This window comes from Oncorhynchus clarkii, chromosome 21, assembly GCF_045791955.1.
Source record: "Oncorhynchus clarkii lewisi isolate Uvic-CL-2024 chromosome 21, UVic_Ocla_1.0, whole genome shotgun sequence".
In the NCBI taxonomy this organism is placed as follows: Eukaryota; Metazoa; Chordata; class Actinopteri; order Salmoniformes; family Salmonidae; genus Oncorhynchus; species Oncorhynchus clarkii.
This window is the reverse complement of record NC_092167.1, coordinates 24,463,818-24,486,386: the sequence shown is the minus strand read 5'-3', so window position 1 is coordinate 24,486,386 and position 22,569 is coordinate 24,463,818. Positions and strand designations below refer to the sequence as shown.

The 22,569-nt window shown below is 41.6% G+C and overlaps 1 protein-coding gene across 2 annotated transcripts in view; it reads left to right on the top strand.

Annotated features, from left to right (window-relative positions):
• The window catches only part of LOC139378781 (6-phosphofructo-2-kinase/fructose-2,6-bisphosphatase-like), a 51,930-nt gene extending 35,075 nt beyond the window's left edge, over positions 1 to 16,855 (top strand). For both annotated transcript variants that reach the window (XM_071121277.1, XM_071121278.1), the window contains 6 exons: positions 2,867 to 3,013; positions 3,128 to 3,232; positions 10,802 to 10,931; positions 11,147 to 11,209; positions 11,331 to 11,395; positions 11,713 to 16,855. In XM_071121277.1, the coding sequence (XP_070977378.1) occupies positions 2,867 to 3,013; positions 3,128 to 3,232; positions 10,802 to 10,931; positions 11,147 to 11,209; positions 11,331 to 11,395; positions 11,713 to 11,772 (570 nt within the window). In that variant the 3' untranslated portion in view covers positions 11,773 to 16,855. The remainder of the gene's footprint in view (positions 1 to 2,866; positions 3,014 to 3,127; positions 3,233 to 10,801; positions 10,932 to 11,146; positions 11,210 to 11,330; positions 11,396 to 11,712) is intronic.
• Positions 16,856 to 22,569: the final 5,714 nt, after the last annotated feature.

The window sequence follows — 22,569 nt, the reverse complement described above, 5'->3', positions numbered from 1 at the left end:
GGTCTGTCCCCAGGAGGAAACAAGGTAAGAGGCTGGTCTGTAAACAAGGTGGGAGTCTGGGGTCGGCCCCTAGGATGAAACCGGGTAGGAGACTGATCTGTTCCCAGGAGGAAACAAGGCCAGAGACTCGGGTCTGTCCCCAAGGAGGAAACAAGACAGGAGACTGGTCTATCCACAGAAAGCAAGATAGAGAAAGCAAGATAGGAGACTGGGGTTGGTCCCCTTGAGGAAAAAGGTAGGGCAGTGGTCTGTCTCTAGGAGGGAAAAAGGTAGGATACAAGTAAGGGTCTTGTCTGTAGGCCCTGCATTGAAGATCAAAATTAGCTAAAGAAATTTGTGATAAATAAAAAAGTATACCAGTTTCATTTATCTTCCAAAAAATGGACAGCTGTGCCATATAGATTGCAATATAGCTGGGAAGACATTTTCGATGTACCGATTACATGGTACATGGTTTATGAACCCGATACACAAAACAATGCTGGATTCAAAGAGTTTTTCAATTTAAATTAACCAATGGCATGTTATATTTTAGGGGGATACCACCATCATTTTGCTGCGAAGAGACAGAATTATTAGATCATTTGTTTTGGTACTGTCCATATGTGGCTTGTTTTTGGTCGAAGGCTCAGGAATGGCTGAAGAGTTGTAACATTTACCTGGAGCGAATTCTGCAAAGATTCTGTCTCTTCGCAGCAGATTTAAAAAATCATAGTCACTCGATCAATAATATAATTAAAAAATATATATTTTATTTAGAATCAGTAGAATCTTTGAGACTAGAAAGGTTCAGAACTTTTGTGAAACAGCACAGTTGAAAAATATATGGCAAATATAAATCAAAACTGGATGGTGTTCAAAAATAGATGGGAGACGAGAGGAGCTGAAGGATGGGACTAAAATCAAGCAAAAGATAACTATTGTAACATATATACTGTGTCCGTAAAATGTTTATAGTATGTATAAGCTGGAAGTAGAAGCCTAACCCGGAACCAAACCGGCTTGAGCACCATCGTGTGAAATCGTGCATACCACGGGGGACACATCATGACACGCAGGTTAAAATATTGAAACAAACTCTGGACCAATTCTATTAATTTGGGGACAGGTTGAAAAGCATTAAACATTGATGGCAATTTAGCGTGCACTTGCTTGCTAATTTGTCCTATTTAGCTAGATTGCTGTTGCTAGCTAATTTGTCCTGGGAAATAAACATGAGTTCTTATTTTACCTGAAATGCACAAGGTCCTCTACTCCACAAATTAATCCACACATAAAACAGTCAACTGAATCTTTTCTAGTCATCTCTCATCCCTCCAGGCTTTTTTTTCTCTTGACTTTAAATTGCGATTGGCAACTTTCATAAATGAGGTGCATTTCTGCCACGGACCTCATTCATCTTCAGTCACCTACGTGGGTAAAACCAATAAGGAGATGGCATGTTGGCTACCTGCTTCTATAAATCAATGAGGAGATGGGAGAGGCAAGACTTGCAGCGCGATCCGCTTCAGAAATAGAACTGACTTCTAGTTTAGCCCTTGGCAACGCAGACATTCGTTGGCGCGCTCGAGCAGTGTGGGTGCAATAATTGATCAATATTGATTTCAAAATTGATTTTGCAATGCTCACGCACGAGTGGTGTAGTCAGCCTGTAAGTATTGTTGTCCATTAGTTTACTCCAAATAGGGGAGGGATGGTAGGGTTAAGGGAAAATAATTAAGGAAAAAATATATATATTTTTAAAGTTTATATATATAAATAAATATATAATATTTATATATTTACTCCCCAAAATATGGGAAATTGGAAATGATGCAGACAATTACAAGCTGATCTACCTCCTAAGATTTTTTAAAAATAGGATACTGGTCTGTCCCTAGGAGGAAACAATTTAAGAGATTGGGGTGTGTGTAGTTTGCCAGTGCTCTAGGAGGGTACATGCCAGTGTATCAAAGTCTAAAGGGGGTGTGTGTGTGTGTGTGTGTGTGTGTGTGTGTGTGTGTGTGTGTGTGTGTGTGTGTGTGTGTGTGTGTGTTTGGGGGTGGGTGGGTGGGCGTGGGGGTGGGTGGGTGGGTGGGTGGGGTTTGTTAGTGCTCTAGGACAGGATTTCCCAACCCTTTCCTCTGGCTCCCCCAGACATTCCACATTTTTGTTTAACCCTAAACTGGCACACTTGATTCAATTAGTCAAACACGTAACCAGCAGTGGAGGCTCCTCAGAGGAGGAAGGGGAGGACCATCCCCTTTTCATACAATTGTTTTATTAACACTTAAGTGTATCCTTTTTAGATAAAGCTACACTAAAGATATTCACATGTCACCAAATAATTGATAAAAAAACAGTTTTGCCATGAAGTTCTACTGTACAGTAGCCTCAACAGCACTCTGTTGGGTAGCACCATTGTATAGCCAGAAGACAGCTAGTTTCTGTCCTCCTCTGGGTACATTGACTTCAATACAAAACTGAAGAAGCTCATGTTTCTCACCCCCTTCCATAGACTTACACAATAATTCTGACAACATCCGGAGGACGTCGAATCAAAAATGCTTATTTTTGTCCTGTTTCACACATGTACAAATGTGTAAAATATAAAAGTGTGTGGTGTGAACTGGAAATGTGTTTTTTAAATATCCCACTCACCCTGAGACACCCTTAGAGAATGGGGTCACAGTATGAATCAGCAATTGTTGGCGACTCTGGAGCAATTAGAGCTAATAAGTGCCTTGCTCAAGGGCAGATCGACAGATTTTTTATCTAGACAGATTTTTCACCTTTTAGGGTTAAAACAAAAATGTCTGGGGTGGCCCGCGTAACCAGTGAATCAGAGATCTAAAGTGTGTGTGTGTGTGTGCGTGCGTGTGTGTAGTTTGCCAGTGCTCTAGGAGGGTACATACGTAGCCAGTGTATCAGAGATTTGAAGGTGTGGACCAGCCACATGAAGAGAACCATCCAGACAGCTGAGGGTCTGGGAGTCCCCTACGAACAGTGGAAGGCCCTCAACGAGATAGACGCAGTAAGTGTGTGCGTGTGTTTAGTGTGTGTGTGTGTGTGTGTGTGTACCTCTCTTCTTTCCTGTTTGTCAGGAGGGGGTGGGGTGTATGTGTAACCTCTCTGTCCTGCATGTCAGGGTGTGTGTGAGGAGATGACCTATGAGGAGATCCAAGACCACTACCCAGAAGAGTTTGCACTGAGAGACCAAAACAAGTACCGTTACCGCTACCCCAAGGGAGAGGTGAGGAGTGAGAGTATAATGTTTGTATGCTATGTGTATACTGTGTATAGTAATGTTAAAAGTGTTGGCTTGACAGTAGCTGGATCCAGGTTTGACTCCCAGTCGGGACTACCTCCAGAATATGCTACAATAAACTTCCATTGTCGGTTTCGTTGATACTGACTCTAATTGACAACATTTTAGCTCTAACTCCTGAGTCCATTGAAAAGGATCAGCTTGAGCAAGGTAAGGTGTAGAATCACTGATCCACAAATAATATCCCCAGCAAAATACACATTCACAATCAGACATTGATTGATTGATTGGAGACAGTTTATGTCAATTAAAGAACATTTCCTGAGATATTCTACCTGCAGCAACACCAGTGGATAATGCTGGAAATAAAAGCAAAGTGCCCTAATTATGAAAGTGTTCCACATTGGATGCTTGCCCTGTGCAAACGGTGGCACCTACCACCTTGCCCCATTCATAGACATGTTTTTTGTTTTTCACATTCACCCTTTGAATGGCACACATACACATTCCATGTCTCAATTGCCTCAAGCTTAAAAATCCTTCATTATTAACCTGTTTCCTCCCCTTAATTGAGTGGATTTAATAAATAAGGGATCAAAGTTTTCCCCTGGATTCACCTGGTCAGTCTATGTCATGGAAAGAGCAGATATTCTTAATGATTTGTAGACTCAGTGTATATAATGTATGTTTTTCAGTCCTATTTGCATTTACTATGGATCCCCCAATAGCTGTTGCCAAAGCAGTGAAATAGGCTACTTTCTCATGTGAATTAATGAGGAGCACACCTCAATTGAAACTGTTGTTAGAAAATCTTTTTAAATTGACAAGTTGAAACAGCCTATGTTTGAGGCCAGCGCGTGTTAACTGTTCTGTTGAGTCACAATCACATTTTGGAACTGTGAGTGGATTCTAACATCATGCACATAAAAAAACTCACGCTGTGGCAACAGTTAGATATATTTGGAACTCATGCATGAAAAGGTTAAACACCTCTGTGTTGTGTTAGACAGGTAACTCTTTATCCACAATATAGCTGGGGGTGTAAAGCCATAAAACGTACGTTTTTCCAGCAGCAGACTATGATCGATAATTTCAAAAGCCACGCTGAAATCTAACAAAACAGCCCCCTATCATCAATTTCTCTCAGCCAATCATCAGTCATTTGTGTAAATGCTGTGCTTGTTGAATGTCCTAAAAGTCTGTTGTCAATTTGTTTACTGTAATATAGCTTTGTATGGTCAAACACGATCAAGGGTTGGAAACTAGTAAAGGGGGTTTAACTATTCTTACGTAGGGGAATGACTTTTGCTTCCTTCTAACCCTGAGGGTGCACAGTTTCTAGTCGGCTTAAATTGAAGATATGGAAAATAGGAGTGGCAATATCATCCTCAGTAATATTCTAACCAAGTTGTAGGAACCCGGTGGCTTGTCATTGTTGATAGACAACAATCCTTTTTTTTACCTCTTCCACACTCACTTTATGGAATTCAAAATTACAATGCTTGTCTTTCATAATTTGTTCGGATATACTTGGCTGTGTAGTGTCAGTGTTTGAGGACTTGGTGCAGTGCTTGGAACCAGTGACCATAGGGTTAGGGTGTATTGTGTGTAGATATAATGTCTGTATAATCAGACCACTTGACTTTTTCCACATTTTGGAACATTACAGCTGTATTCTAAAAAAAAAAATGTGCAAATGTAAAACAAATAAAAACAGAAATACCTTACTTACAGAAATATTCAGACCCTTTGCTATGAGAAATTGAGCTCAAGTGCATCCTTTTTCCATTGATCATCCTTTATTTTTCTACAACTTGATTGGAGTCTACCTGTGGTAATTTCAATTGATTTGACATGAAAGGCACACACCTGTCTATATAAGGTCCCACAGTTGATAGTGCATGTCAGCGCAAAAACCAAGCCATGAGGTCGAAAGAATTGTCCGTAGAGATCTGAGACAGGATTGTGTCGAGGCACAGATCTGAGGAAGGGTACCAAAATATTTCTGCAGCATTGAAGGTCCCCAAGAACACAGTGGCCTCCATCATTCTTAAACGTAAGAAGTTTGAAACCACCAAGACTTTTACTAGAGCTGGCCGCCCGGGCCAAACTGAGCAATCGGGGGAGAAGGGCCTTTGTCAGGGTGACCAGGAAGCTAAAGGTCAGTCTGACAGAGCTCTAGAGTTCCTCTGTGGAGATGGGAAATCTTTCGAGAAGGACAACCATCTCTGCAGCGTTCCACAAATCAGGCCTTTATAGTAGAGTGGCTAGATGGAAGCCACTCCTCAGTAAAAGGTACACGAGAGCTCGCTTTGAGTTTGCCAAAAGGAACCTAAAGACTCTCAGACCATGAGAAACAAAATTCTCTGGTCTGATGAAACCAAGATTGAACTATTTTACCTGAATGCCAAGCATCACGTCTGGAGGAAACCTGGCATCATCCCTTCAGTGAAGCTTAGTGGTGGCAGTATCACGGGGATGATTTTCAGCGGCAGGGACTGGGAGACTAGTCAGGATCGAGGGAAAGATGAAAGGAGCAAAGTACAGAGCGATCCTTGATGAGAACCTGCTCAAGAGCTGGGGCGAAGGTTCACCTTCCAACAGGACAAGGACCCTAAGCACACAGCCAAGACAACGCAGGAGTGGTTTTGGGACAAGTCTTTGAATGTCCTTGATTGGCACAGCCAGAGCCCGGACTTGAACCCAATCGAACATCCCTGGAGAGACCTGAAAATAGCTGTGCAGCAACGCTCTCCATCCAATCTGACAGAGCTTGAGAGGATCTGCAGAGAAGAATTGGAGAAATTCCCCAAATACAGGTGTGCCAAGCTTGTAGCGTCATTGTCACGTCTACTCCCACTCCCCCTCTCCGGTGTTCAACGTCGCCGATTTACTGTCCACCGGTCCTGGCAAATATTATTACGTGCACCTGGCATCATTCATTATGCGCACCTGCTCCTCATGATGAGCCACATCTGGACTCATTACCTCACCTATATCTGGCACTCACTTAGGTTTATTTCCCAGGAAGTATTCTCTTGTTTCTTGTATTATTCCATATTTTGTTTATTTTTAAACTCACCACCTGCACCGACTCCCAGCGTCTACGTAACAGATTACTGCCTCAACAAATGGAAGCAGTAGGAAATCAGGACATCTAATCGGACGGTCGACGAACAGGGATACCTACTTCATCAACACCATAACCAGCTGGCGCAACTGGGGAAGGCTATGGAAGAGGTTCTTCGCAGTCTTCAACGTTTCAAATATATCCGAGAGGCTAGCGGAGGATACTCTACCACCAGTCAATCTAGCAAGCCAGCACACCAGTCCATTCAGCAGTCCACCCAGGTCAGCAATGACCATTTGTCCCTCCCGGAAAAATATGATGGGAACCCATCTAAATGCTGTGGCTTCCTACTCCAGTGCTTCCTCTATTTTGCACACCAGATGGGAGTCCCCACCACTGACAGGTCTAAGGTTGCCATGGTTATTTCTCTGCTGACTGGATGGGCATTGGAGTGGGTTTCGGTTATGTGAGAGAGAGGAGAGGAGGAGCTGGATTCATATGAGGGTGTTCATGGCTCTGTTAACCATGTTAGGTGACTGGGAATATGGCCGAATCGCAAACAGTGTAGTTATTCCCGCCATAAGGCAAAATGGAGTCGCAATTCAACGGCTCAGACATGAGACGTATGTGGCAGGGTCTACAGACAATCACGAACTACAAAGGGAAAAACAGCCAAGTCGCGGACACCGACTTCTTGCTTCCAGACAAGCTAAAAACCTTCTTCGCCCCCTTTGAGGACAACACAGTGCCACGACGTGGCCTGCTACCAAGGACAGTGGGTTCTCCTTCTCGATGGCCAATGTGAGTAACACATTTAAACGTGTTTACCCTCGCAAGACTGCCGGCCCAGATGGCATCTTAAGCCGCATCTTCAGAGCATGCTCAGACCAGGTGGCTGGAGTGTTTCCAGACATATTCAATCTCTCCCTATCCCAGTCTCTCCCTATCCCCACATGCATAAAGATGCCCACCATTGTTCCTGTACCCAAGTAAGGGAATACCCCCCCTGAATTGGACAAAAATGTATGAAAGAAAATGTGACTGAACTAAATGACCATCTGTTACCATGAAGTGCTTTGAGAGACTAGTCAAGGATTATATCACCTCTACCTTAACTGACACCCTAGACCCACAATTTGCTTTCCGCCCCAATAGATCCACAGACGATGCAATCTAGTGCAATTTAGGGCTCACTGCACACTGCCATATCCCATCTGGACAAGACAATTATACCTATGTAAGAATGCTGTTAATTGACTATAGCTCAGCATTCAACACCATAGTACCCTCCAAGCTCATCATTTAGCTCGAGGCCCTGGGTCTGAACCCTGCCCTATGCAACGGGGTCCTGGACATCCTGACGGGCCGCACCCAGGTGATGAAGGTAGGAAACAACACCTCCACTTGCTGATCCTCAACACTGGGGCCCACAAGGATGCCCCCTCTGTACTCCCTGTTCACCCATGATTGCGTGGCCACTCACGCCTCCAACTCAATCATCAAGTTTTCAGATGACACAAAAATAGTATGCCTAATTACCAACAATGACGAGACAGTCTACAGGGAGGAGGTGTGAGGGCCCTGGGAGTGTGGTGCCAGGAAAAAAACCTCTCACCCAATGCCAACTAAACAAAGGAGCTGATCGTGGACTTCAGGAAACAGCAGAAGGAGCACCCCCCTATCCACATCAACAGCACCACAGTGGAGAGGGTAGAAAGCTTCAAGTTCCTCAGCGTACACATCACTGACAAACTGAAATGGTCCACCCACACAGACAGTGTGGTGAAGAAGGCACAACAGTGCCTCTTTTGGCTTGGCACCTAAAACCCTCACAAACTTTTACAGATGCACAATTGAGAGCATCCTGTCGGGCTGTATCACCGCCTGGTATGGCAACTGCACTGCCCGCAACCACAGGGCTATCCAGAGGGTGGTGCAATCTGCCCGACGCATCACCGGGGTCAAACTGCCTGCCCTCCTGGACACCTGCAGCACCCGATGTCACAGGAAAGCCAAAAAGATCATCAAGGACAACAACCACCTGAGCCACACTGCCTGTTCACATCGCTATCATCCGGAAGGCGAGGTCAGTACAGGTGCATCAAAGCTGGGACCGAGAAGTTGTTTTTGCAGTCTCTATCTCAAGGCAATCAGACTGTGAAATAGCTATCACTAGCACATTAGAGGCTGCTGCCCTATAGACTTGAAATCACTGGCCACTTTTAATAATGTTTACATATTTTACATTACTTATCTCATATATATATATATATATATATATATACAGTGCCTTGCGAAAGTATTCGGCCCCCTTGAACTTTGCGACCTTTTGCCACATTTCAGGCTTCAAACATAAAGATATAAAACTTTATTTTTTTGTGAAGAATCAACAACAAGTGGGACACAATCATGAAGTGGAACGACATTTATTGTATATTTCAAACTTTTTTAACAAATCAAAAACTGAAAAATTGGGCGTGCAAAATTATTCAGCCCCTTTACTTTCAGTGCAGCAAACTCTCTCCAGAAGTTCAGTGAGGATCTCTGAATGATCCAATGTTGACCTAAATGACTAATGATGATAAATACAATCCACCTGTGTGTAATCAAGTCTCCGTATAAATGCACCTGCACTGTGATAGTCTCAGAGGTCCGTTAAAAGCGCAGAGAGCATCATGAAGAACAAGGAACACACCAGGCAGGTCCGAGATACTGTTGTGAAGAAGTTTAAAGCCGGATTTGGATACAAAAAGATTTCCCAAGCTTTAAACATCCCAAGGAGCACTGTGCAAGATAATATTGAAATGGAAGGAGTATCAGACCACTGCAAATCTACTAAGACCTGGCCGTCCCTCTAAACTTTCAGCTCATACAAGGAGAAGACTGATCAGAGATGCAGCCAAGAGGCCCATGATCACTCTGGATGAACTGCAGAGATCTACAGCTGAGGTGGGAGACTCTGTCCATAGGACAACAATCAGTCGTATATTGCACAAATCTGGCCTTTATGGAAGAGTGGCAAGAAGAAAGCCATTTCTTAAAGATATCCATAAAAAGTGTCGTTTAAAGTTTGCCACAAGCCACCTGGGAGACACACCAAACATGTGGAAGAAGGTGCTCTGGTCAGATGAAACCAAAATTGAACTTTTTGGCAACAATGCAAAACGTTATGTTTGGCGTAAAAGCAACACAGCTGAACACATCATCCCCACTGTCAAACATGGTGGTGGCAGCATCATGGTTTGGGCCTGCTTTTCTTCAGCAGGGACAGGGAAGATGGTTAAAATTGATGGGAAGATGGATGAAGCCAAATACAGGACCATTCTGGAAGAAAACCTGATGGAGTCTGCAAAAGACCTGAGACTGGGACGGAGATTTGTCTTCCAACAAGACAATGATCCAAAACATAAAGCAAAGTCTACAATGGAATGGTTCAAAAATAAACATATCCAGGTGTTAGAATGGCCAAGTCAAAGTCCAGACCTGAATCCAATCGAGAACCTCACTGAGCTCGAGCTGTTTTGCAAGGAGGCATGGGAAAAAATGTCAGTCTCTCGATGTGCAAAACTGATAGAGACATACCCCAAGCGACTTACAGCTGTAATCGCAGCAAAAGGTGGCGCTACAAAGTATTAACTTAAGGGGGCTGAATAATTTTGCACGCCCAATTTTTCAGTTTTTGATTTGTTAAAAAAGTTTGAAATATACAATAAATGTCGTTCCACTTCATGATTGTGTCCCACTTGTTGTTGATTCTTCACAAAAAAATAAAGTTTTATATCTTTATGTTTGAAGCCTGAAATGTGGCAAAAGGTCGCAAAGTTCAAGGGGGCCGAATACTTTCGCAAGGCACTGTATATATATATATGTATGTATACTGTATCTATCCTATTCTACTGTATCTTAGTCTATACCACTCTGATATTGCTCGTCCAAATATTTATACATTCTTAATTCCAGTCCTTTATTTTATATTTGTGTGTAATTGTTAGATTATACTGCACTGTTGGAGCTACAAACACAAGCATTTTGCTACACCTCCAATAACATCTGCTAAACACGTGTATGTGACAAATAATATTTGATTTGATTTTAACTTTGTGGCAACAGTTTTGGAATTGCCCTTTCCTGTTTCAGCATGACAATGCCCACGTGCACAAAGCAATCGCCCAATATCAGTGCCCAACCTCACCAATGTTCTTGTGGCTAAATGGAAGCAAGTCACTACAGCAATGTTCCAACATCTAGTGAAAAGCCTTCCCAAAAGAGTGGAGGCTGTTATAGCAGCAAAGGGTGGACCAACTCCATATTAATGCCCATGATTTTGAAATGAGATGTTAGACAAGCAGGTGTCCACATACTTTTGGCCATGTAGTGTATAATGTATGTATAATGTGTGTATCGTGTGCGCGTGTGTGCAATGTTCATATATATTATGTGTGTGTGTGTGTGTGTGTGTGTGTGTGTGTGTGTGTGTGTGTCAGTCGTATGAGGACCTGGTGCAACGTCTGGAGCCGGTGATCATGGAACTAGAGAGACAGGAGAATGTTCTGGTGGTGTGCCACCAGGCTGTCATGCGCTGTCTGCTAGCTTACTTCCTTGATAAGAGTGCAGGTAAGACGGTCTAACCACAATCCCATAGCCTCTACTATACCATATACCACTATCACACAGCTTGGGAACCTTTGGAACTCTGTCAATGTTGAAATTATCCATCTGTCAGTCAGAAGAAATGTTTGAGTTCTGTATCCCCATCTTATCTCTCTCTCCTCTTTCTCCACTCCCCTCTTAACTTTCTCCACTCTTCTCCCATCTCTCTCTCCCTCCAGCGGAGTTGCCATATTTGAAGTGTCCTCTCCACACGGTGCTAAAACTCACCCCAGTTGCTTACGGTCGGTCTCTTTCTCTCTCTTTCTCTCCCTATGAATATTTAAGTAGAAATATTTAACAATGATAATGTTAATTGATATACTAAATCAGCTGTAGTCCTGGGGTCTCTATTATTTTTCTCAGGTTGTAAGGTTGAGTCCATCTTCCTCAACATTGAAGCAGTCAACACACACAGAGACAAACCAGTGGTGAGCCAACACACGTGCACACACTACATATAAAGTTCCCATTTCCAAATCCAACCCTCGTACCGCCTCATATGTACTAAAAGCGTCTAGCAGCAACCTACTCCTGGCTTAAAAGCCTTGAACTGTCAGAAAATCTCATTTGTGGATCATACTTAAGCCCCTCTGGTTGTCAGGAGAGCCAATGCAGTGACGTCCCCACACCAAGCCCTACCTCGAACAAAATCCTGCAGAACCTCACCAAGCGTAGTTTGCAGGTACACACACACAAACACACACACACATCATCACACCTTCTCTTTCTCTCCGTCTGTCTTCAGAATGTTGACGTGGACAGAGAACCAGAGGAGGCACTACTGACAGTCCCAGACCACATATAGAGGAGGAGAGGAGAGGATGAGAGAGGGTCGACTGATGGTCCCAGACGACATCTGGAGGAGGAGAGGAGAGCTACGATATTGCGACACAATACAGGGAGAACCAATGAAGAGACACCATTGCCGTAGAGACTTAAGTGAAGCAATAAGAGAGACTGCTGGGAAATGGAGTTTAAAGGACCAGACTACATGAACCCTACACTATAATTCTCTGTCTAAACGGTGCTAGAAAACAATGCAACATCTCTCACAGTGGAACCCTGTTAGTGACAGTAGAATGAAGTGAATTCAATAATTTGTCTGTCTGTGTGTTAGGATCATGTAGTCTGTCTGTTTGTTAGGATCATGTGTCTACCGGCAGGGTAGCCTAGTGGTTAGAGCATTGGACTAGTAACCGGAAGGTTGCAAGTTCAAACCCCCGAGCTGACAAGGTACAAATCTGTCGTTCCCCCGGCAGTTAACCCACTGTTCCTAGGCCGTCATTGAAAATATGAATTTGTTCTTAACTGACTTGCCTAGTTAAATAAAATAAATAAATATATGTTAGGATCATGTTGTCCAGGATTTCACAAACTCGGTCCTCAAGACCCCAAGGGGTGCAAATTTTGGTTTTTGCCCTAAACAGCGGATTCAAATAATCAACTAATTATCAAGCTTTGATCATTTGAATCAGTGTTAGGGCAAAAAACAAAATGTGCACCCCTTGGGGTCCTGAGGATCAAATTTGGGAAACGCTGATGTAGTCTATCAGGATAATCTAGTCTGTCTATGTGTTAGGATCGTGTAGTCTGCATGTGTGTTAGAATCATCTAGTCTAACCATCATCATCATACACTGGTTTAATTCTGCGCTCTGGTCTGGTCCATATTTCCATGCGTGTCCGTGTGTGTTGTTTGCAAGTGGTGTGCCATGTAAAAGGTGTGACTGATTGAGGCTGGGATTCATTCTGAGGTGCGTTGTAGAGCGCTTGACATGTAAAGGTCATTTCTGATTACCTTTAATTTAGAAATCTGCAGTGTTTACCATCAATGTGATTTCCGCGGGATGTGCAAAATTGCCTTTAAAATGGTGCATCGTGGACAGCACTCCCCTTACGGAAAAAACACATGAACTCACATGTGACATTGCATATGTGAAATTGTGTCACATGTGATGATGTGGATTTTCACATCAAATCAAATTTTGTTGGTCACATACACATATTTAGCTGATTTTATTGTGGGTGTAGTGAAATGCTTGGGTGTAGTGTTGCCAGCTCAAACAGTGCAGTAATATCAAACAATTCACAACAACACACACAAATCTAAAATAAGGGAATTTATAAATATTAGGAGGAGCAATGTTGGAGTCCGGAGTGTGTGTGTACTGTATATACAGTGGGGCAAAAAAGTATTTAGTCAGCCACCAATTGTGCAAGTTCTCCCACTTAAAAATATGAGAGAGGCCTGTAATTTTCATCATAGGTACACTTCAACTATGACAGACAAAATGAGAAAAAAAAATCCAGAAAATCACGTTGTAGGATTTTAAATTAATTTATTTGCAAATTATGGTGGAAAATAAGTATTTGGTCACCTACAAACAGGCAATATTTCTGGCTCTCACAGACCTGTAACTTCTTCTTTACTCGTTACCTGTATTAATGGCACCTGTTTGAACTTGTTATCAGTATAAAAGACACCTGTCCACAACCTCAAACAGTCACACTCCAAACTCCACTATGGCCAAGACCAAAGAGCTGTCAAAAGACACCAGAAATAAAATGATAGACCTGCACCAGGCTGGGAAGACTGAATCTGCAATAGGTAAGCAAGCTTGGTTTGAAGAAATCAACTGTTGGAGCAAGTATTAGGAAATGGAAGACATACAAGACCACTGATAATCTCCCTTGATCTGGGGCTCCACGCAAGATCTCACCCCGTGGGGTCAAAATGATCACAAGAACGGTGAGCAAAAATCCCAGAACCACACGGGGGGACCTAGTGAATTACCTGCAGAGAGCTGGGACCAAAGTAACAAAGACTACCATCAGTAACACACTACGACGCCAGGGACACAAATCCTGCAGTGCCAGACGTGTCCCCCTGCTTAAGCCAGTACATGTCCAGGCCCATCTAAAGTTTGCTAGAGAGCATTTGGATGATCCAGAAGAAGATTGGGAGAATGTCATATGGTCAGATGAAACCAAAATATAACTTTTTGGTAAAAACTCAACCCGTCGTGGTTGGAGGACAAAGAACGCTGAGTTGCATTCAAATAACCCCATACCTACTGTGAAGCATGGGGGTGGAAACATCATGCTTTGGGGCTGTTTTTCTGCAAAGGGTCCAGGACGACTGATCCGTGTAAAGGAAAGAATGAATGGGGCCATGTATCGTGAGATTTTGAGTGAAAACCTCTTTCCATCAGCAAGGGCATTGAAGATGAAATGTGGCTGGGTCTTTCAGCATGACAATGATCCCAAACACATCGCCCGGGCAACGAAGGAGTGGCTTCGTAAGAAGCATTTTAAGGTCCTGTAGTGGCCTAGCCAGTCTCCAGATCTCAACCCCATAGACAATCTTTGGAGGGAGTTGAAAGTCCGTGTTGCCCAGCAACAGCCCCAAAACATTACTGCTCTAGATGAGATCTGCATGGAGGAATGAGCCAAAATACCAGCAACAGTGTGTGGAAACCTTGTGAAGACTTACAGAAAACGTTTGACCTCTGTCATTGCCAACAAAGGGTATATAACAAAGTATTGAGATAAACTTTTGTTATTGACCAAATACTTATTTTCCACCATAATTTGCAAAGAAATTCATTAAAATTCCTACAATGTGATTTTCAGGATTTTTTTTCTCATTTTGTCTATCATTGTTGAAGTGTACCTATGATGAAAATTACAGGCCTCTCTCATCTTTTTAAGTGGGAGAACTTGCATAATTGGTGGCTGACTAAATACTTTTTTGCCCCACTGTACAGTACCAGTCAAAAGTGTGGACACACCTACTCAATCAATAGTTTTTCTTTATTTTTACTATTTTCTACATTGTAGAATAACAGTGAGGACATCAAAACTATGAAATGACACATTTGAAATCAAGTGGTAACCAAAAAAGTGTTAAACAAATCAAAATACACAACCGGTCTGTCACACCCTGATCTGTGTCACTTGTCTTTGTGCTTGTCTCCATCCACCTCCAGGTGTCACCTATCTTCCCCATTATCCCCAGTGTCTGTTTCTAGTTCCTGTTTTCTAGTTTTTCTGGTTTTGACCATTCTGCCTGCCCTGACCTGTCGTTTTGCCTGCCCCCTGTTCTATTAATAAACGTTTGTTACTTCGACACTATCTGCATCTGGGTCTTCCCTAAAATGTGTTACGGTCAAAAGTTTTAGAACACCTACCCATTCAAGGGTTTTAATTTATTTTGACTATGTTGTAAATTGTAGAATAATGGCCTCCACAATCACCCGACCTCAACCCAATTGAGATGGCTCGGGATGAGCTGGACCACAGAGTGAAGGAAAAAGAGCCAACAAGTACTCAGCATATGTGGGAACTCCATCAAGACTGTTGGAAAAGCATAGCAGGTGAAGCTGGTTGAGAGAATGCCAAGAGTGTGCAAAGTTGTCATCTAAAATAAAAAGTTGAAGAATCTAAAATATTAAATATATTTTGATTTGTTTACTACATGATTCCATATGTGTTATTTCAAAGTTGTGATGTCTTCACAATTATTCTACATTGTAGAAGATAGTAAAAATAACAGAGTGCATCAAACATGATTTAGAGCTTGTTCATGGAAAAGTGGTTATTTCTGTATTTCAATGTTGCAACTTGCTGAAAACTGTCAACAGTGTTCATTTCCTCTCAAATAGACAGCACAGCAAAAATTGGACATCCAGAGTGCATCAAACATGATTTAAAGCTTGTTTATGGAAAAGTGGTTATTTCTGTGTGTTGCAACTTGCTGAAAATTGTCCACAGTGTTCATATCGTCAGGAATAAACAGCACAACAAAAATTGGACATCCAGAGTGCATCAAACATGATTTAGAGCTTGTTTATGGAAAAGTGGTTATTTCTATATTTCAATGTTGCAACTTGCTGAAAACTGTCCACTGTGTTAATTTCCTCTCAAATAGACAACACAGCAAAAATTGAACATCCAGAGTGCATCAAACATGATTTAGAGCTTGTTTATGGAAAAGTGGTTATTTCTGTATTTCATTGTTGCAACTTGCTGAAAACTGTCCACTGTGTTAATTTCCTCTCAAATAGACAGCACAACAAAAATTGGACATCCAGAGTGCATCAAACATGATTTAGAGCTTGTTTATGGAAAAGTGGTTATTTCTGTATTTCAATGTTGCACTTTGCTGAAAACTGTCCACAGTGTTCATTTCCTCTCAAATAGACAGCACAGCAAAAATTGGACATCCAGAGTGCATCAAACATGATTTAGAGCTTGTTTATGGAAAAGTGGTTATTTCTGTATGTTGTAACTTGCTGAAAATTGTCCACAGGTGTTCAATATCGTCAAGAATAAACAGCACAACAAAAATTGGACATCCAGAGTGCATCAAACATGATTTAGAGCTTGTTTATGGAAAAGTGGTTATTTCTGTATTTCAAGGTTCAAACTTGCTGAAAACTGTCCACAGTGTTAATTTCCTCTCAAATAGACAGCGCAGCAAAAATTGAACATCCAGAGTGCATCAAACATGATTTAGAGCTTGTTTATGGAAAAGTGGTTATTTCTGTATTTCATTGTTGCAACTTGCTGAAAACTGTCCACTGTGTTAATTTCCTCTCAAATAGACAGCACAACAAAAATTGGACATCCAGAGTGCATCAAACATGATTTAGAGCTTGTTTATGGAAAAGTGGTTATTTCTGTATTTCAATGTTGCACCTTGCTGAAAACTGTCCACAGTGTTCATTTCCTCTCAAATAGACAGCACAGCAAAAATTGGACATCCAGAGTGCATCAAACATGATTTAGAGCTTGTTTATGGAAAAGTGGTTATTTCTGTATGTTGTAACTTGCTGAAAATTGTCCACAGGTGTTCAATATCGTCAGGAATAAACAGCACAACAAAAATTGGACATCCAGAGTGCATCAAACATGATTTAGAGCTTGTTTATGGAAAAGTGGTTATTTCTGTATTTCAAGGTTCAAACTTGCTGAAAACTGTCCACAGTGTTAATTTCCTCTCAAATAGACAGCGCAGCAAAAATTGGACATCCAGAGTGCATCAAACATGATTTAGAGCTTGTTTATGGAAAAGTGGTTATTTCTGTATTTCAATGTTGCAACTTGATGAAAACTGTCCACAGTGTTCATTTCCTCTCAAATAGATAGCAGAGCAAAAATGTAACATCCAGAGTGCATCAAACATCATTTAGAGATTGTTTATGGAAAAGTGGTTATTTCTGTATTTCAATGTTGCACCTTGCTGAAAACTGTCCACAGTGTTAATTTCCTCTCAAATAGACAGCACAGCAAAAATTGGACTTGGACTCAAATTTATTTATATAGCCCTTCGTACATCAGCTGATATCTCAAAGTGCTGTACAGAAACCCAGCCTAAAACCCCAAACAGCAAGCAATGCAGGTGTAGAAGCACGGTGGCTAGGAAAAACTCCCTAGAAAGGCCAAAACCTAGGAAGAAACCTAGAGAGGAACCAGGCTATTCCAGAGTGCATCAAACATGAGTTAGATCTTGTTTATGGAAAAGTGGTTATTTCTGTATGTTGCAACTTGCTGAAAATTGTCCACATTGTTCATATCGTCAGGAATAAACAGCACAGCAAAAATCGGACATCCAGAGTGCATCAAACATGATTTAGAGCTTGTTTATGGAAAAGTGGTTATTTCTGTATTTCAATGTTGCAAATTGCTGAAAACTGTCCACAGTGTTCATCTCCTCTCAAATAGACAGCACAGCAAAAATTGGACATCCAGAGTGCATCAAACAAAAAAAATTGATTCTGCACACAGCTATGAATAGCAGAGAAGCAGACGAATATCCCATACACTCTGACATTTTGTCTAACTTGTTGACGTATTGGTCAAAATGGACACTGTTTGCCAAAATGTTACAGAAAATGATCTTGGTGCTCTTACTTAAACTGCTGTAACTTTTGATGTGAATATCATTTCTTCTCCAAACTCCCGATTTGAGTAGCAGAGAAGTAGATATCAGATATCAAAAATTCTATGCAAACAACTCGATCGCGACAGTTGCGGAATTGTTGATATTGGAACAGCATTTCTAGCTTAACGGTGTAGGAGGAGTGTCTCCTCATGATTTTGGCCCTGCAGCGTCTGCGAGTATCCTAGCCAACGGTATCGTTTTGGAATATCAGTATTGACACAGAGAGCTGTTAGTGAAGAGCAGGTGAGGGGTTAATTAAATTTAAAAAGCGTTTCCGCCTTTGAGAAGCAGAGAAGTGGAGTAAGATTTTAAGCCAAACTATGTTTGTCAAACTGTTTGTTTAGTGGTCAAAACGATAGTTGTTTTGGAAAGTAACGAATTGCCTTGCTGCTGACATGATTTACAGACACTTGAAAGAGAGGCGATGGGTTACGAAAACGGCTATAGTTACAGATTGGTTGCACCGATTTGAAATCCGACTTAGTCTCTGAAGAGCAGTGAAGCAGGGGAAGATTTTAGCTTGTCGGACTTTTTTCCTCAAAAACGTTCTGAAAGTGGTCAAAACGAACGTTGTTTGTGGAAGTTTGAAAAACACGTGGTAATGCAGTTACAAAAACAGCTGTACCGTAAGTTCCGTATGGAATATTTTGATTCTGCACACAGCTATGAATAGCAGAGAAGTAGACGAATATCCCATACACTGACTTTTTGTCTAACTTGTTGACGTATTGGTCAAAATGGACACTGTTTGCCAAAATGTTACAGAAAATGATCTTGGTGCTCTTACTTAAACTGCTGTAACTTTTGATGTGAATATCATTTCTTCTCCAAACTCCCGATTTGAGTAGCAGAGAAGTAGACGAAGCTGGGGAACTTGAAATGTTTTGTCTAAGTGGTTGTAAAGTGGAGTTATTAGCTGATTTGTGTCAAAGGTAGCTTGATTTCACTTACAGAGAATGTCAGTTGGAAGTGATGATGTCACAATGGGGCACTTTAGTATCTTGAGAAATCCAATGAAAGCGGATGGAGGACAAAAAGAGGACAAGAAAGTGAATAACGGAACAAGTATAACAGATATCAAAAATTCTATGCAAACAACTCGATCGCGACAGTTGCGGAATTGTTGATATTGGAACAGCATTTCTAGCTTAACGGTGTAGGAGGAGTGTCTCCTCATGATTTTGGCCCTGCAGCGTCTGCGAGTATCCTAGCCAACGGTATCGTTTGAGAATATCAGTATTGACACAGAGAGCTGTTAGTGAAGAGCAGGTGAGGGGTTAATTAAATCGCTCTCCCACGAGAACGGTAGACCCAATTTAAAAAGCGTTTCCGCCTTTGAGAAGCAGAGAAGTGGAGTAAGATTTTAAGCCAAACTATGTTTGTCAAACTGTTTGTTTAGTGGACAAAACGATAGTTGTTTTGGAAAGTAACGAATTGCCTTGCTGCTGACATGATTTACAGACACTTGAAAGAGAGGCGATGGGTTACGAAAACGGCTATAGTTACAGATTGGTTGCACCGATTTGAAATCCGACTTAGTCTCTGAAGAGCAGAGAAGCAGGGGAAGATTTTAGCTTGTCGGACTTTTTTCCTCAAAAACGTTCCGAAAGTGGTCAAAACGAACGTTGTTTGTGGAAGTTTGAAAAACACGTGGTAATGCAGTTACAAAAACAGCTGTACCGTAAGTTCCGTATGGAATATTTTGATTCTGCACACAGCTATGAATAGCAGAGAAGTAGACGAATATCCCATACACTCTGACTTTTTGTCTAACTTGTTGACGTATTGGTCAAAATGGACACTGTTTGCCAAAATGTTACAGAAAATGATCTTGGTGCTCTTACTTAAAATGCTGTAACTTTTGATGTGAATATCATTTCTTCTCCAAACTCCTGATTTGAGTAGCAGAGAAGTAGATATCAGATATCAAAAATTCTATGCAAACAACTCGATCGCGACAGTTGCGGAATTGTTGATATTGGAACAGCATTTCTAGCTTAACGGTGTAGGAGGAGTGTCTCCTCATGATTTTGGCCCTGCAGCGTCTGCGAGTATCCTAGCCAACGGTATTGTTTTGGAATATCAGTATTGACACAGAGAGCTGTTAGTGAAGAGCAGGTGAGGGGTTAATTAAATCGCTCTCCCACGAGAACGGTAGACCCAATTTAAAAAGCGTTTCCGCCTTTGAGAAGCAGAGAAGTGGAGTAAGATTTTAAGCCAAACTATGTTTGTCAAACTGTTTGTTTAGTGGTCAAAACGATAGTTGTTTTGGAAAGTAACGAATTGCCTTGCTGCTGACATGATTTACAGACACTTGAAAGAGAGGCGATGGGTTACGAAAACGGCTATAGTTACAGATTGATTGCACCGATTTGAAATCCGACTTAGTCTCTGAAGAGCAGTGAAGCAGTGGAAAATTTTAGCTTGTCTGACTTTTTTCCTCAAAAACGTTCCGAAAGTGGTCAAAACGAACGTTGTTTGTGGAAGTTTGAAAAACACGTGGTAATGCAGTTACAAAAACAGCTGTACCGTAAGTTCCGTATGGAATATTTTGATTCTGCACACAGCTATGAATAGCAGAGAAGTAGACGAATATCCCATAAACTCTGACTTTTTGTCTAACTTGTTGACGTATTGGTCAAAATGGACACTGTTTGCCAAAATGTTACAGAAAATGATCTTGATGCTCTTACTTAAACTGCTGTAACTTTTGATGTGAATATCATTTCTTCTCCAAACTCCCGATTTGAGTAGCAGAGAAGTAGATATCAGATATCAAAAATTCTATGCAAACAACTCGATCGCGACAGTTGCGGAATTGTTGATATTGGAACAGCATTTCTAGCTTAACGGTGTAGGAGGAGTGTCTCCTCATGATTTTGGCCCTGCAGCGTCTGCGAGTATCCTAGCCAACGGTATCGTTTTGGAATATCAGTATTGACACAGAGAGCTGTTAGTGAAGAGCAGGTGAGGGGTTAATTAAATCGCTCTCCCACGAGAACGGTAGACCCGCCTTTGAGAAGCAGAGAAGTGGAGTAAGATTTTAAGCCAAACTATGTTTGTCAAACTGTTTGTTTAGTGGTCAAAACAATAGTTGTTTTGGAAAGTAACGAATTGCCTTGCTGCTGACATGATTTACAGACACTTGAAAGAGAGGCGATGGGTTACGAAAACGGCTATAGTTACAGATTGGTTGCACCGATTTGAAATCCGACTTAGTCTCTGAAGAGTAGAGAAGCAGGGGAAGATTTTAGCTTGTCGGACTTTTTTCCTCAAAAACGTTCCGAAAGTGGTCAAAAAGAACGTTGTTTGTGGAAGTTTGAAAAACACGTGGCAATGCAGTTACAAAAACAGCTGTACCGTAAGTTCCGTATGGAATATTTTGATTCTGCACACAGCTATGAATAGCAGAGAAGTAGACGAATATCCCATACACTCTGACTTTTTGTCTAACTTGTTGACGTATTGGTCAAAATGGACACTGTTTGCCAAAATGTTACAGAAAATGATCTTGGTGCTCTTACTTAAACTGCTGTAACTTTTGATGTGAATATCATTTCTTCTCCAAACTCCCGATTTGAGTAGCAGAGAAGTAGACGAAGCTGGGGAACTTGAAATGTTTTGTCTAAGTGGTTGCAAAGTGGAGTTATTAGCTGATTTGTGTCAAAGGTAGCTTGATTTCACTTACAGAGAATGTCAGTTGGAAGTGATGATGTCACAATGGGGCACTTTAGTATCTTGAGAAATCCAATGAAAGCGGATGGAGGACACAAAGAGGACAAGAAAGTGAATAACGGAACAAGTATAACAGATATCAAAAATTCTATGCAAACAACTCGATCGCGACAGTTGCGGAATTGTTGATATTGGAACGGCATTTCTAGCTTAACGGTGTAGGAGGAGTGTCTCCTCATGATTTTGGCCCTGCAGCGTCTGCGAGTATCCTAGCCAACGGTATCGTTTTGGAATATCAGTATTGACACAGAGAGCTGTTAGTGAAGAGCAGGTGAGGGGTTAATTAAATCGCTCTCCCACGAGAACGGTAGACCCAATTTAAAAAGCGTTTCCGCCTTTGAGAAGCAGAGAAGTGGAGTAAGATTTTAAGCCAAACTATGTTTGTCAAACTGTTTGTTTAGTGGTCAAAACGATAGTTGTTTTGGAAAGTAACGAATTGCCTTGCTGCTGACATGATTTACAGACACTTGAAAGAGAGGCGATGGGTTACGAAAACGGCTATAGTTACAGATTGGTTGCACCGATTTGAAATCCGACTTAGTCTCTGAAGAGCAGAGAAGCAGGGGAAGATTTTAGCTTGTCGGACTTTTTTCCTCAAAAACGTTCCGAAAGTGGTCAAAACGAACGTTGTTTGTGGAAGTTTGAAAAACACGTGGTAATGCAGTTACAAAAACAGCTGTACCGTAAGTTCCGTATGGAATATTTTGATTCTGCACACAGCTATGAATAGCAGAGAAGTAGACGAATATCCCATACACTCTGACTTTTTGTCTAACTTGTTGACTTATTGGTCAAAATGGACACTGTTTGCCAAAATGTTACAGAAAATGATCTTGGTGCTCTTACTTAAACTGCTGTAACTTTTGATGTGAATATCATTTCTTCTCCAAACTCCCGATTTGAGTAGCAGAGAAGTAGACGA